The sequence below is a fragment of the Brachypodium distachyon genome, chromosome 1, assembly GCF_000005505.3.
Source record: "Brachypodium distachyon strain Bd21 chromosome 1, Brachypodium_distachyon_v3.0, whole genome shotgun sequence".
NCBI classification, from domain to species: domain Eukaryota; kingdom Viridiplantae; phylum Streptophyta; class Magnoliopsida; order Poales; family Poaceae; genus Brachypodium; species Brachypodium distachyon.
Window position 1 is genome coordinate 70,782,185 of NC_016131.3, and position 12,234 is coordinate 70,794,418.

General features: G+C 43.5%; 2 protein-coding genes across 2 annotated transcripts; one reads left to right on the forward strand and one right to left on the reverse strand.

Moving 5' to 3' along the window:
• Window positions 1–254: 254 nt before the first annotated feature.
• Window positions 255–3,643, reverse strand: LOC100842485 (probable pyridoxal 5'-phosphate synthase subunit PDX2). Its single transcript, XM_003558643.4, has 7 exons — window positions 3,340–3,643; window positions 3,136–3,263; window positions 2,043–2,130; window positions 1,880–1,953; window positions 1,551–1,742; window positions 726–823; window positions 255–639 (listed from the first exon to the last, which is right to left on the reverse strand). The coding sequence occupies exons 1-7, from the start codon at window positions 3,392–3,394 to the stop codon at window positions 507–509; spliced, it is 768 nt and encodes a 255-aa protein (XP_003558691.1). The 5' UTR covers window positions 3,395–3,643; the 3' UTR covers window positions 255–506.
• A 5,198-nt stretch (window positions 3,644–8,841) lies between these two features.
• Window positions 8,842–11,548, forward strand: LOC100842793 (nuclear transcription factor Y subunit A-7). The gene is made up of 7 exons (XM_003558644.4): window positions 8,842–9,049; window positions 9,463–9,521; window positions 9,611–9,736; window positions 9,937–10,049; window positions 10,151–10,210; window positions 10,624–10,797; window positions 10,955–11,548. Exons 2-7 carry the CDS (start codon window positions 9,497–9,499, stop codon window positions 11,174–11,176), a joined length of 720 nt encoding a protein of 239 aa, XP_003558692.1. The 5' UTR covers window positions 8,842–9,049; window positions 9,463–9,496; the 3' UTR covers window positions 11,177–11,548.
• Window positions 11,549–12,234: the final 686 nt, after the last annotated feature.

Consider the following 12,234-nt stretch of genomic DNA (forward strand, 5'->3'; position numbering starts at 1 on the left):
ATAGCATGCAAGTTTTACATCGGTTGGTATTTTCCTTGTCTACCACCGCAAGAGATTAATGGTCCTGCAACTGCAATACATCTCTCTAGTCCTTTTTTTAGCGGGCAATTCTCTCTCTAATCCTGATCATCGACCGGAAGTTCCTTGAGAAGAACGATGTATTCGGTTGGACTGTTCCCGTAAGCAAAGAGGTCGGTTAACCAAAATGACTCGAAATAACAACTTGAATGACTTGAAATAAAAAGCACAGAGAGTAGGAATCAGGAAGAGTGTGTATTGACTTGTATTGAACTGACTAGCTTCCTTTACCAAGATTACAAATGATACAATGTTTGGAATGCAATACCATTATTTTGATTGGTACAGTTTTGACAACAGAAATGCCATTTGGGCTGAGCACAGCACTACAGCAGACACCCAGCTGCTTTCATGTCAGTTGTCACCAACTGAATGATCAAAGTTTAGTAAACTTCTTTCTTCAGTGTTTGGCAGACTTCTTTCTGCTTCTACTCAAATATTGGCAGATCAAGAGGCTTACTCTTTGACCTGCTTAGCGCATCTCTTGAAGACGTCGATAGCGATAGCGCAGAGAAGGCCTTTGCATGAGATCCTTTGTCCATGTCTAAGAAGAGGCGATGCCTGTCAAGGGGCAGTGCCGGGGATCGGCTTCAGAGTTAGCAGAGACAAACCAAATATATGATATGCCATGGGAAGAAAAATCTTACCATCTAGAGTCTGATGTCAATTCTGGATGAAAAGCAGTGGCGAGGATGTTCCCTTGCCGTACCGCAACAATTACCCGATCTTTGGAATACATACCTTCCTGCCAGAGTAATGCATTGCACGTCAGTGCACAGAAGAGATACAGAGTTAATTCTAAATATGTCATGCAAGAAAGGAAATTTGGACTCTCTCATTTTATAATGCATTCATTATGGTAGTTGCCAGAGTAATGCGATGCACGTCAGTGCACAGAAGAGATCAAGAGCTAATTCCAAATATGTCACGCAAGAATGGCAATTTAGACTCTCGTTTTTAATGGTGCATTCATTACGATAGTTGCTACTTAGTATTTTGCAACAGCATGTTTTGTCAGCAAAGTACCTTGATGAAACGATAGGAATCATATCAGCGCATACTTCTAGGATAGTTCAAATGAAAAGCTACAACCAGATAACACATCTGATGCAGAAAATAAACAGTATACATATCACATTAGCAACTATCTAGTGTAGTGTGAGCATAGCAACATTGAACAAGAGGAGAAAACCCGTGTTCACAATGATCATTATATAAATTCAACTACTTTGGACAATACAAATCTATTTTGTTTTGAAAGAACAGAATATAATCAGTTACAGAATCTTTACTCTTATAAATATTCAAGTTGGTGGTTGTCTGTTCACTACGCCAAGACTGCTTTCTAGCTTGTTGAGGAATTACAATAATTGCCACCCATTCTATGTGGCAGATATACAGAACATATCATGATCTTTTGATTGTTCTTTAGCACAACTTAGGGAGACAGTATTGGAATATTATGATCAAACCTCAAAACCCTCGCCAGATGTTATTGTAATGCTGGCTCTACCAGCAGGGACAGGACAATCAGCCAATATTTCAACATCTGATCCTACTTCCAAGATACCAGGTGCTCGAATAAATACGCCACGGCATGTATGACTCCCTCCTTCCTTCTCTGCAAGCATTGGCACTGAAAGTTCGGTTTCAAAGCTCTGAAGCTGCAAGAGAAATAATTCGCAATCATATTCATGTACATTATCTCGATATTTTTTTCTGAAAATTTACAATTCAAATGACATTGCTAACTAGATCAGTCATTAATTAGAGAAAATGATCCTCAAAGAGTCAAATTTACCTGACTCCCAAAAAAGTTCCGGTGGACTGTACAATCTAGTCCTCCAACAAACTCCTGGCCTCCTGATTTTTGTCCTGCAGGTAACAATACTCAATGATCACAACAATACATAAATTAATTACACTGTAAAACTAAAGCATCCACTGATTGGTGACCAACGTACCTACCGCCTTGTTTGCAAGGAAAATGAGCCCAGCACAAGTTCCCCACACGGGCTTTCCTGCACCAACAAATTCTCGGAGTGCAGGAAACTGAAAAACAGATGAAGTGAAATGTTGGAACATTACATAGTGTAAATAAGTAAAGACTTATGGTGTACTCTGCGAGTATAAAAACTTGAGACATTACAAATGGAACATAGGAAGGTGCACTTCCCGCGAAGAAAAGATGTATAGTCAAATATAATGGATGCAAATCTAGCTTTGTACAAAATTACCAGTAACAGTTCACTCATTAGCAATCTTTCTAATCTCAGGAAAAAAATGTAGTGGTAAACTGCATGTCAAACTATTTATAGCACCTGCATAGTTGCGCATAAAATTTAGCCTTAAGGAGTATTCTGAGTTTCTGACTCGTCACACACTCACACTATTCATAGAAAAAGTCAAGGGAAGCAAAAAATTCTTCCTTACAGGTTGCCAGCAGTGGACCACATGTCTATAAGAGTACAAGACTACATTCCATCTTCAATAAATGGAAGCTCGAGGCAAAATGGTAATCGCGTTTTTTATGTCTTCACATTTCTACGGCCTTAAGCTGCTAGCTACAGGAATTTTATACTCCCTCCGTCCAACAAGGGATGTCTCAACTTTGACTAAATTTAAATGCATTTTCTATACATTAAGTCATGTCTAGATACATCCAATTTTTGACGAACTTGAAACATCTTTTGTTGGACGGAGGACATATAGAAAATATCCATATGCGGTGCCCTTTTCAGAATTGTATATTGAGCAGTCAGCACTAGACAGAGAAGAGCAATCTAATTTGCCTTTCATATAGCTATCCTTTTCTTTCGACCAATAAAAGGAAGCACCAAAATAAACTATCTTAGAAACATGATCAAATGATGCACATCCTACCAAATGCGAGTGCCCTTTTCTTTGGTCTGATCACTGCGCGCATAACAAGCATTTAGGTGTTTATCAACCAATTTTGGCATTACTTGATAAGGAGTTATTAACATGGCATGGCCGATACGGAAATTGAGAAGTGACTGTCGATCATGCAGAAACGGGATACCGGCAAAAACGTACAAGGTTGTGGTAGTTGGCGAGCTTGGCCATGGTGGTGCTCTCGCCGCCGGGGATGATGAGCGAGTCGAGGCCCTGCAGCTGCTCCGGCTTGCGCACCTCCACCCCCTTCACCCCGATCCTCCTCAGCGCTGCGCAGACACCCGACAGAATCAAAAAATGCCTACACAAACCTGCATAATAAAGGCGAGAGAAATGAGCGTTTACCGGCCATGTGCTCGTTGTAGGATCCCTGCAGCGCGAGGACGCCGACCACCGCCATCGCTCCCCGCCTCTCTGTGTCTCTCCCTTGGGAATTGGGGTGCGTGGCTTCGTCTTAATAGGTGGGGTGGTGGTCAGAGTCTTAGGGACAGAGGCGGGTGGTGTTTGGTGGTGGCGTCACCAGATGGGATGGAAGGGAGCGAAAGGGAAGGGAGGAAGAAGGTGCACGTTGCCCGTGGCGGCGGCGAGCCGGCGACCACACCCGGTGACTGACGGAGATAGACGAGAGACGGGGTGAGAAAAATGTTTTTACAGTGGGAGTTGCGCGATCTTGGCCGTCCGATCAGGGAAGTGTCAGACAATACGGTTGTGTTTACAATTTCATGGGCTGCCTTGGGCCAAAATTCATTTGCCTCATGGAGTCATGGTTAGTATGGGCCGGAAAGCACACGAAGCAAGCAACCACCAGAATTCCTGATCCATCCGTACTTAGATCTGCGGGGCTCCCGTGGTGTCCAAAGTCCAAACTAGTGCGGGCTGCCCGTGCCCCGCAACGGCCCAGGCTATGGCTTTGGTGGAGATCATTTTAGCACAGGTCGAAACAAATATCAACGACAAAGATATCTCGTACCCCTCAAAAAAAAAAGACAAAGATATCTCGTATTCTCAGAAAAAAAAAAGACAAAGATATCTCGTAGAACCATAGTCTACACTGTTTGTTTGGAAGCCCCGAAGGAGTTCGGCAAGCATTGGTCCACCGAATGTGTAGGCCGAACAATCTTCCTAAAGTTAGGTAGTGTTTGGTTGGAGAACGAGGTAGAACGTAATGGAACGGTTATATTCCAACAGGAATGAAATGTAATGAAACGGTTCTATTTTCATATATTCTAGAAACCAAACACCTACAACCACTGATTCCACTTGAAACCAAGTGATTTCTATTTTTTTTGAGGAATGAGATGGTCAAACATATTAGAAGAATATTACCTTTTGAGGAACCAAGCGGCTCCATTCCAGTTTTTAATATTTTATGAACCAAACACAAGAATTATCTCAATTATTAGACACATTTCATTACATTTCAACTCATTCTCACATCCAAACACTACCTTAGTTTACCTACTTCAAGAAGGCCAGACAGCTTCGATGAACTAGTCTCTGTTCCAACAACGACTACTCCATTTAGAGGGTCTACCGAGGTTCACTAAACAGCAACCAAGCAAAGAGGACAGGAGCGTGCAGCATTCCAAACTTCAAAGTGAGCTCTATCTTTACAGAATGCTTTCGTCCGCAGACTGCAAGTCTTGTATCTCTGAGAGATGAGACCCGTGGCATCACCGAAGGCACCAAAAACCACCAAGGACGAGAACTGAAGAGACAGAAATGATGGTCAATATGGCCCTCGAGTAATCTTGTTCGAAGCCCCTCGAGTTCCACCATCCAGCACTGATTTTGGTGTTGACTTTTAGACATTGCTGACTTTAAGGTATGTGTCTTCCGTCAATCAACTCTTCTTCTTTTTTCTTGCATTAAAATCAGTGGCAGACATAACTGATGATCATTCTTTTAATCTTGATGGGTACATCTTCTTTGCTTTAATTCCACATTCTACTAGTAGTATTGCTGATGACGATCATGCTTTTAACGTCAGGATTTCGATTTCAACGCCAGTCAGTAAGCAAAGCCAGCACACGTATCCAATCGAAAGTCCATTTCATATTTTCCGGCTGCTTCAGCTCTGACGCATTTGTTTTGCATCCTCTTAATTAAATTATTGAAGGAGTAGTAACTCTTATAGCTGACGACTGGATTTGATCTCCTTGGCCTCTCTTCAGATATTTCTGCTCTTGTTTCGCGGCATGCATCTCTGTGAGTATTTTATCATACGTCCAGCTTTCTCGATCGATGCTATTATCTCAGGCTCACATAATCACGTGCCACCCGAACGATGTTCACAGGATGATACTGGTCGACTGCCAGCGGATCGAGACGAAACCCGGATAAGATTAGTGGTCGGCATTTGCAGTGTCCAGCGTCCAGTCTGGGTTAAGGTTCCAGGAGAGAGCACTTTCGTCCTACCCCATTACAAATTAAATTACCCTACCTAATCCAAACCCTCCTCAGTGCCTAGCTAGCTTCGGCTGCTGCCTGTACGAGCGGATAAGAATCAAGGTTGGCGAAGGCGCCTTTGAAAGAGTAGTACAGTATAATGAATCGTCTGACGGGAAAAAGAAAGAAAGAGGAGAGTATTATAGTAATCGGGTGGTGGTGTTTGAAAGTTCAGAGAACCCGCTGCTTTTGCTAGTGCCATGGGCCCGCGTGCACATCACCCGTACGTGGTGGCCGGCTTCGGTTAGCTTCGAGATGCGCGCGATTACGACATGCCACTTGATAATCCGGTGATTAGATAGAGCCTGGGGCCTGGGGCGTGTGTTAAGTTATCCTGATCGATCTCATGAACTCGGTTGACTTCCCGGCCGGTGCTCTGGTCTTTCTTAAGCTGACGGTGGGGATTGCAACTTTGCAAGTGGATGATGGGTCGAGCAGGAATTGAATTGATTTCGCTCTGTCTCTATAGCTTGAGTACAGCGCTGTGTGTATAAGTGGAGAAGAAGGTTCCAGAAACTTGTGGCAATTTTGAGTGAACTGGAAATGAGCACCCAAACCTCGTATGTCCTATGTCTGAATTTATGCAGATCTTCGTCAGAAGGATGTTCCCCAATTCAAGAACTAAACATTTTCAATCTAGCATCTCGTGAGTTTATCTCACAAAGTTGAGTTGGGGTGATCTTCTTTGCTTTTCTTTTTTCCATATATAACATCGAGCATCCGAGGACCAGACACAAGACAACGGTTTCAGAGAGAAAACAAAAGATGAACGAATAAAAAAGAAGAAGAAGCAGGTGTTAGCGTGGCGTTGGGGTGGAGGTGAGTCACCGCAAGGGCCGGCCACAAGTGGCGCCTCCGGGACGTGCCGCGGTGACGTCTCCAGCTACAGACCGAAAGGGACGGACACGGGCTCGGACATATTCAGGGGGCAGATGGCGACAAGAACGGCTACTCCTTCCACGGTGCAGGTCTACTTAGATGATAGGATAGCAACTACTGCTACATTAGTTAAATCAAAGATCTCTGCGACGGAGGAGTACAAAAATATGGACAAGTTGCTCAATTCAATACAGAGGGCATTTCGTATTTCGTGCTCTCGTCCAACTGTATTTTACTATGATGCCTTCCGACTAGTCTACGAATCCCTCCCCAATTTTCATTTTTTACGAGTATCAAAACGGTGTCGCTTTAGTTGATCTTTTCGTTTTGGTAGTGAAATGGTATTTGGAAAATGTAAGCATGGCTGCTAGGCTGACACGGCAAGTGATGCAGCGTACTACTTTGGTGATCTGGAAGCCGTCGTCTGGAAGGAGTGATGTAGTCAAACATGTTTTCTAAAGATGCGGATGCAGTTTACTGTGCTTCGGTCGATCCAGAAACAATTGTGGAACGAATGATCGATTCGGATAAATGTTCAGCAAGATTTATAGATTTTGAACAGAAATGCTGCTCAGAAAGATGCTTTTTTATCAATTTTTCGTTATGCATTACACTGTCTGCTTTATTCAGTATTTTATTTTAGTATGGTAGGTGAGTGGAGAAATACTCCCAACAACCAAGACGAAAAAAAGGCAGAGGGAAGGAGAGGAGACTTGCAACAGAAGAGAGAAGCAAGTTGCGAGTGAGAGGCGGAGGAGGGTTGTCATAAGGAGGACATGCTCTCATCCAGGTCCCCCTCCTCTCTGCCTGTCTCCTCTAACTCCCTCTCTAGATCTGTCGTGTTTTCTTGCTATCGCCGATCGTTTCTTGTGCTATCTGGCTGGTTCCTTGGTGGATCTAGCCGGTTCCTTGGTATTTGCCTGGCTTTTGTGTTGATTTGGTGTTGAGATTTGTGGTTGCATTCTTGGGTTGAAGTTCAACCGTGGTGGTCGTGTCAGTGTGGTCTTGTCATCTTGTGAGTCTGTAGCTTTTTGTTGAGCTGGAATCTATTTTTTAGTTAAAAAATTAGTGCTACTTAGGTGAACTAAAATCTTGTTGTCGGAGTGGAGATATACCAGGATTCATATGGCAGAACAACTATGAACTTGTGATTTACAACTACAAGAAACAAGCTGTTAGTGGGGGAGAAATCAAATAGATTTATTAATGCTTCCTGTTACATCTTACATGAACGGTCAAAATTTCTGACCGAGCCAGCGGGTTGATGCATAGAACTGATGTGAAATTTAGAGACGTGCGAGCATATATACACCGATCAGTACATGCGCGAAAGAAAAAAAAATTAGGTAGGGCGATTCGTATAACATACATATAACATTTAATATTTATTTTTATAATTGCAAATTGTATTTTAGTGTGTTTGTTCGTATTTTTTTATAATTCTTATAACATTTTGTTTCTAACATTCATTATTTCAATATATTTCATTTAGGTCTCTAGAAACATCTACATACTTACATACTTAACAAAATAGATATTCATGTTTGTTATACCTAAGTCGCATGATTTTTAGTTAGAGATAAGTTGATTGTTCAACCGTTAGATCTAGATGATGTTTTAAAATTCGTAACGAAAGGGAAGTGAGTGGTTTTGATACTATCGACCAAGAATTAAATCTTTTACTTAAAAATTCAGGCGCCTGAGATATGGACACACCCATAGATATTAAACAGGGTAAATTTCAAGAAACCACGTTTTTGGCCCCGTCTCACTGGCTCGCAATTTTTGCTCATTTGCCAACGGAACCACATATTTTCGGTCTGACTGTATCAACTAGCCACAATTTTTTTACATCGATTAAACTACCTTTTCTCAGTTAGGCCTAGGGTGGAGCTATAAGCTCATTTATCTCTCACTTTTTATTTGCTTTGCTTTTGTGTTTTAGAACAACGATCTGACTTTATTTGTTCAACGGACAAAATACAACTCATCGAAAAATTAAGACGACAATAAAGATTTCGGATAAACTGAAATTTACATAAAAAAACTTTAAAGCCAAATTCTCTAGCCACGATGATCGCATCTTGATATTTGTCCAAACCTTTGGTGACGAAACAGTAGAAGACCAAACCTGCATAAGCTGGACTAACCTTGTAGATTTACTGAGCCACATGAGCCGCCCACCCCAACGGGTGAGGACATAAGATCGTTGAACACGTGGTGGCCGGGGACACACTCCTTGCAAGGCAGGTTGTGGAACCATTGAATCATAGCCGAACCGAGGAGAAAGATGATCAAAATCACGAATTTATAAGACGTGAGATCCACAAACTCCATAAAGTAAACCATGATAGCCACTCCAGGACGGAGATGGAGCCAGTCCATTAATCCAAGTATCGTCGCATCCATCGTCAGACTGCCACCGCCGTGAACACACAAAAATCTTGCAAAGAAGTACTAAAACAATGATGTTAATGCGTGGTTCCTCGGCTCCGGTGGCAAACAGTGTTTCACGCTGAGAATACAGGACAGTATAATTTCCTTTTATTGGCAACCTTCACTCCCCTTGCTCATCTCGCTGCCGAGCGCCCCGACGGCCCAACCCCGTCGCCCGTCTTCCTCCTCGAGCGAGCGCCGCCACCCCCTCCCTCCCCGTCCCGCTGCCGAGCGCCCCAGTCCCCTCGCTTCGTCGCTCGTCTTCCTCCTCGTGCGAGCGCCTCCACCGCAGGTATCTATCTCCCCTTCAATTCTCTCGTTCCCGACCGTTTCTCCTCCCATCACCCCACGAACAGATCCCGCCCTTTAACTTCCCGTTGCATCTCCTTAATCTTCCCCAATTCGTAACTGAGGCAAAAATCAAGGTAGTGCGGCCGCCCTACCTTGCCTTACCGGGTCCTCCGCCCTTGGATCAGTACAACAATATTTTACATGTGCGTATGACCAATTTCAGCGAATTTAAGGTGCTATTGGCTACATAACTTATAGCTAAGTTCTTTAACTAATTATGGACGATTCTACTATCCCCTTTTTTTGGCGAGGAACAATTTTAGTTATCCTTCATGTTTCAGCTTTTCCATATTATTTGAACTGTATCTCTTATTCTGCTGTTATGACTGACCTGCTGCTTACTTATATGGACAGTTTGAACTCAAAAGCAAGAGTAGAATTCCATGATATGAGACGTAAGGAAGATATGCATGGTATTTTTCAACTCTAATGTTGTCAGTTCCACTCACCTAATGGAATTCCTGCAACTCCAGTTATAACAGCTTTTGTGTTCCTCCGGCAGAAAATGGCACTATCATGATTCAGTTTGGTCATCAAGTACCTAATTACGACTCGTCAGCTAGTGATTCTCCTCAAGAAGTGTCCGGAATGAGCGAAGGAAGCCATAATGAGCAAAATGAACAATCTGGTTCGCACTAGGCTCGCCAATTATCCCTTTTACGAATTAGTACATAATCGTGTAATATCATCTCTCCTGAAAGTAAGCAATGGGATATAATATAGTCTCCAAAAAAATAAAAATAAAAGGGAAATATTGATGGTTGCAAATTTGATGTGCATTTATACAACAGTTATATGATATTTGTTTTCTCCTTATGCTAATTCTAGGTAGGCGTGATGGTTACACGAACAGTGATGAAGGCAAGATGATGTCGGCTTTATCTCTGGGAAACTCAGAAACAACATATGCACAGCCAAAACCTGACCGCACTCATCCCTTTGTAAGTATTGGTTGTGTTGCACATACATTGACTATTTTATAAACTCCACATGTTTACTGATAGGTAAGCATTTTAATTATGCAAGATGTTTACCTTTTCAGGCCGTAGCATACCCGTATGCTGATCCGTTCTATGGTGGTGCTTATGGATCGCATGCTGTTGTAAGTGATATTTATGCTATCCAGCTTGTTCTTTCACTGATTTCATCTACTTTTTGTTCTAGCCTTCATTTTTCTGTGCATGACAATGTTGCTTAATTATATACCTAATATTTTTTTTGCCCAGTAATTATATACCTGTTATGACTGTTTGGATTTAGTGTGCAAGCATGTGCTCTAGGTATTTTACAGATTGGAATGACATTTGAAACAGAATTAGACATTAGCACCAATTTCACCTAAAGTCAAACTTTCAATGTTAAGCAGCATACTGGCAGGCAGCAGCTATTTTTAATTTGCGAAGTGATCTCATTTACATCCTTCCTGCAGCTTGGTTTTCTTCTGTTTTGCTAGCGCGAATAGTTTACTATTCGATATTTCATATTAATAACTCATCTTCAAAATAATTTGAGTAGATGCACCCCCAGATTGTGGGTATGGTACCATCCTCTCGAGTGCCACTACCAATTGAACAAGCTGCCGCTGAAGAGCCCATTTATGTAAATGCAAAGCAATACCATGCGATTCTCCGAAGGAGACAGCTCCGGGCAAAGTTAGAGGCCGAAAACAAGCTGGTGAAGAGTCGTAAGGTATTTCATAGCAGTTCCTGATTGCATACTTGTGTTTGAATCTTTTAAAAGTTAATAACACTGTGTCGGGATTTGTTCCGATTTCGTTTTTCGTTTCCTTTGTCATATATAAATTTCAGCTCACGCTTTCGAACATAACATCCATGCCTCTGTTCAGCCATACCTCCACGAATCCCGGCATCTGCATGCAATGAAGAGAGCTCGGGGAACAGGGGGCCGATTCCTCAACTCAAAGCAGCAGCCCGAGGGTTCCAGTGGCAGCGACGCCTCGACGAGAGCTGGCCACAGTGGCATCCCTGCAAACGGTGGCATGTTCTCGAAGCACGATCACACCTTATCGTCCGGTGATCTTCAGTATCGTGTGAGAGGAGGCGCTTGAGGCGGCAGTGGCGAGCGGCTAGGTAAAGATCCTAGCTAGTGGAGCCGTTGCTCCCTGGCAAATCATCCTTGGCTTATGTGTGTGGTGACCGGCAAGCAATCTCGGTCAGATGTTATGTAGCAGTAAAACTTGACTCCGGGCGTGGGCGATATGTTGCTTAGTACGTGGGGTGTTTTGACAGTCGTTGTGTTCTTCCTGTGGTGTGTCTCTGGGTTTGGAGACGATGCAGGTGCTGCCAGTTCTCTCTCACAGTGCTTATTTAGACTTGTGGCTAGTGTTGCTACCAAACTGGCACCTGCTTGAACTGTTTTCTGTCGCTACCAAAATGGTTCTGTACTAATAATAACCGTTCCCTGCGTGAGATGCGTTGCATTTGCCTTTTTGGGCCTGTGGTGCATCGGTGCATTGGGTTGTTTCTTCCTGAGATGCAGGCGTTCTACTTCCGTGTCGCCCGGCATGAAGTTTGCTTCTTTGATCTCCCGGCCATTGCTACTGTAGTTGCTTGTGCCCGTTGCCTGGTCTCCGGTTCATAGTTTCAGGCTTGAGCAGGGTGTTTGTATTTTTTAGTCACCAGTGTTTTGGGATTTCACGTGTGTTGGGTGAACTTCTAAAATACACTGGTATGGTATGAGAAGTGTTTTAATTTAGTAAAAAAATGAAGTGTTTTGTGAGGGAAAACTAGGATAATCCCCTCTAAAACCTTTTTACGAAACAACCAGGTTTCTATCCGCTACAGACCTAACCCTACACGGCTGCTGCGAGGGCCCCAGAACGGGACGGGCTCGATCCCGCGCAACGCGCACGGCACGACTCACTTGCCCCGGCCCACTCGGGCCAAACCGTATCCCGAAAGAGCCGGACTCCGGCTCCACCGCGAGGACTCGTGACCGAGACGAGACGCGCCACCGGTCGCAGCATCCTCTTCGCTTTGAGCTCGTTCGTCCCGCGCTCGATCAGTCGACGCGCCACCCACTGATTTGAGCCCCCGCACGGTACTTCACCGTAGCACGATAGGGAACCCCGGCCGTACCTTGGTGGCTTCGTGGAAGCGTCTCGAA

Excerpts from the sequence above, each read along its gene's own strand:
- LOC100842485 (XM_003558643.4), bottom strand. The coding sequence starts at position 3,394 with ATGGCGGTGGTCGGCGTCCTCGCGCTGCAGGGATCCTACAACGAGCAC. Across the intron at positions 2,131-3,135 it reads TCGCCAACTACCACAACCTT|TTTCCTGCACTCCGAGAATT; the intron begins GTACGTTTTTGC and ends TCTGTTTTTCAG. Across the intron at positions 1,954-2,042 it reads CCTTGCAAACAAGGCGGTAG|GACAAAAATCAGGAGGCCAG; the intron begins GTACGTTGGTCA and ends TGTTACCTGCAG.
- LOC100842793 (XM_003558644.4), top strand. The coding sequence starts at position 9,497 with ATGAGACGTAAGGAAGATATGCATG. Across the intron at positions 9,737-9,936 it reads TGAGCAAAATGAACAATCTG|GTAGGCGTGATGGTTACACG; the intron begins GTTCGCACTAGG and ends TGCTAATTCTAG. Across the intron at positions 10,211-10,623 it reads CTTATGGATCGCATGCTGTT|ATGCACCCCCAGATTGTGGG; the intron begins GTAAGTGATATT and ends TAATTTGAGTAG.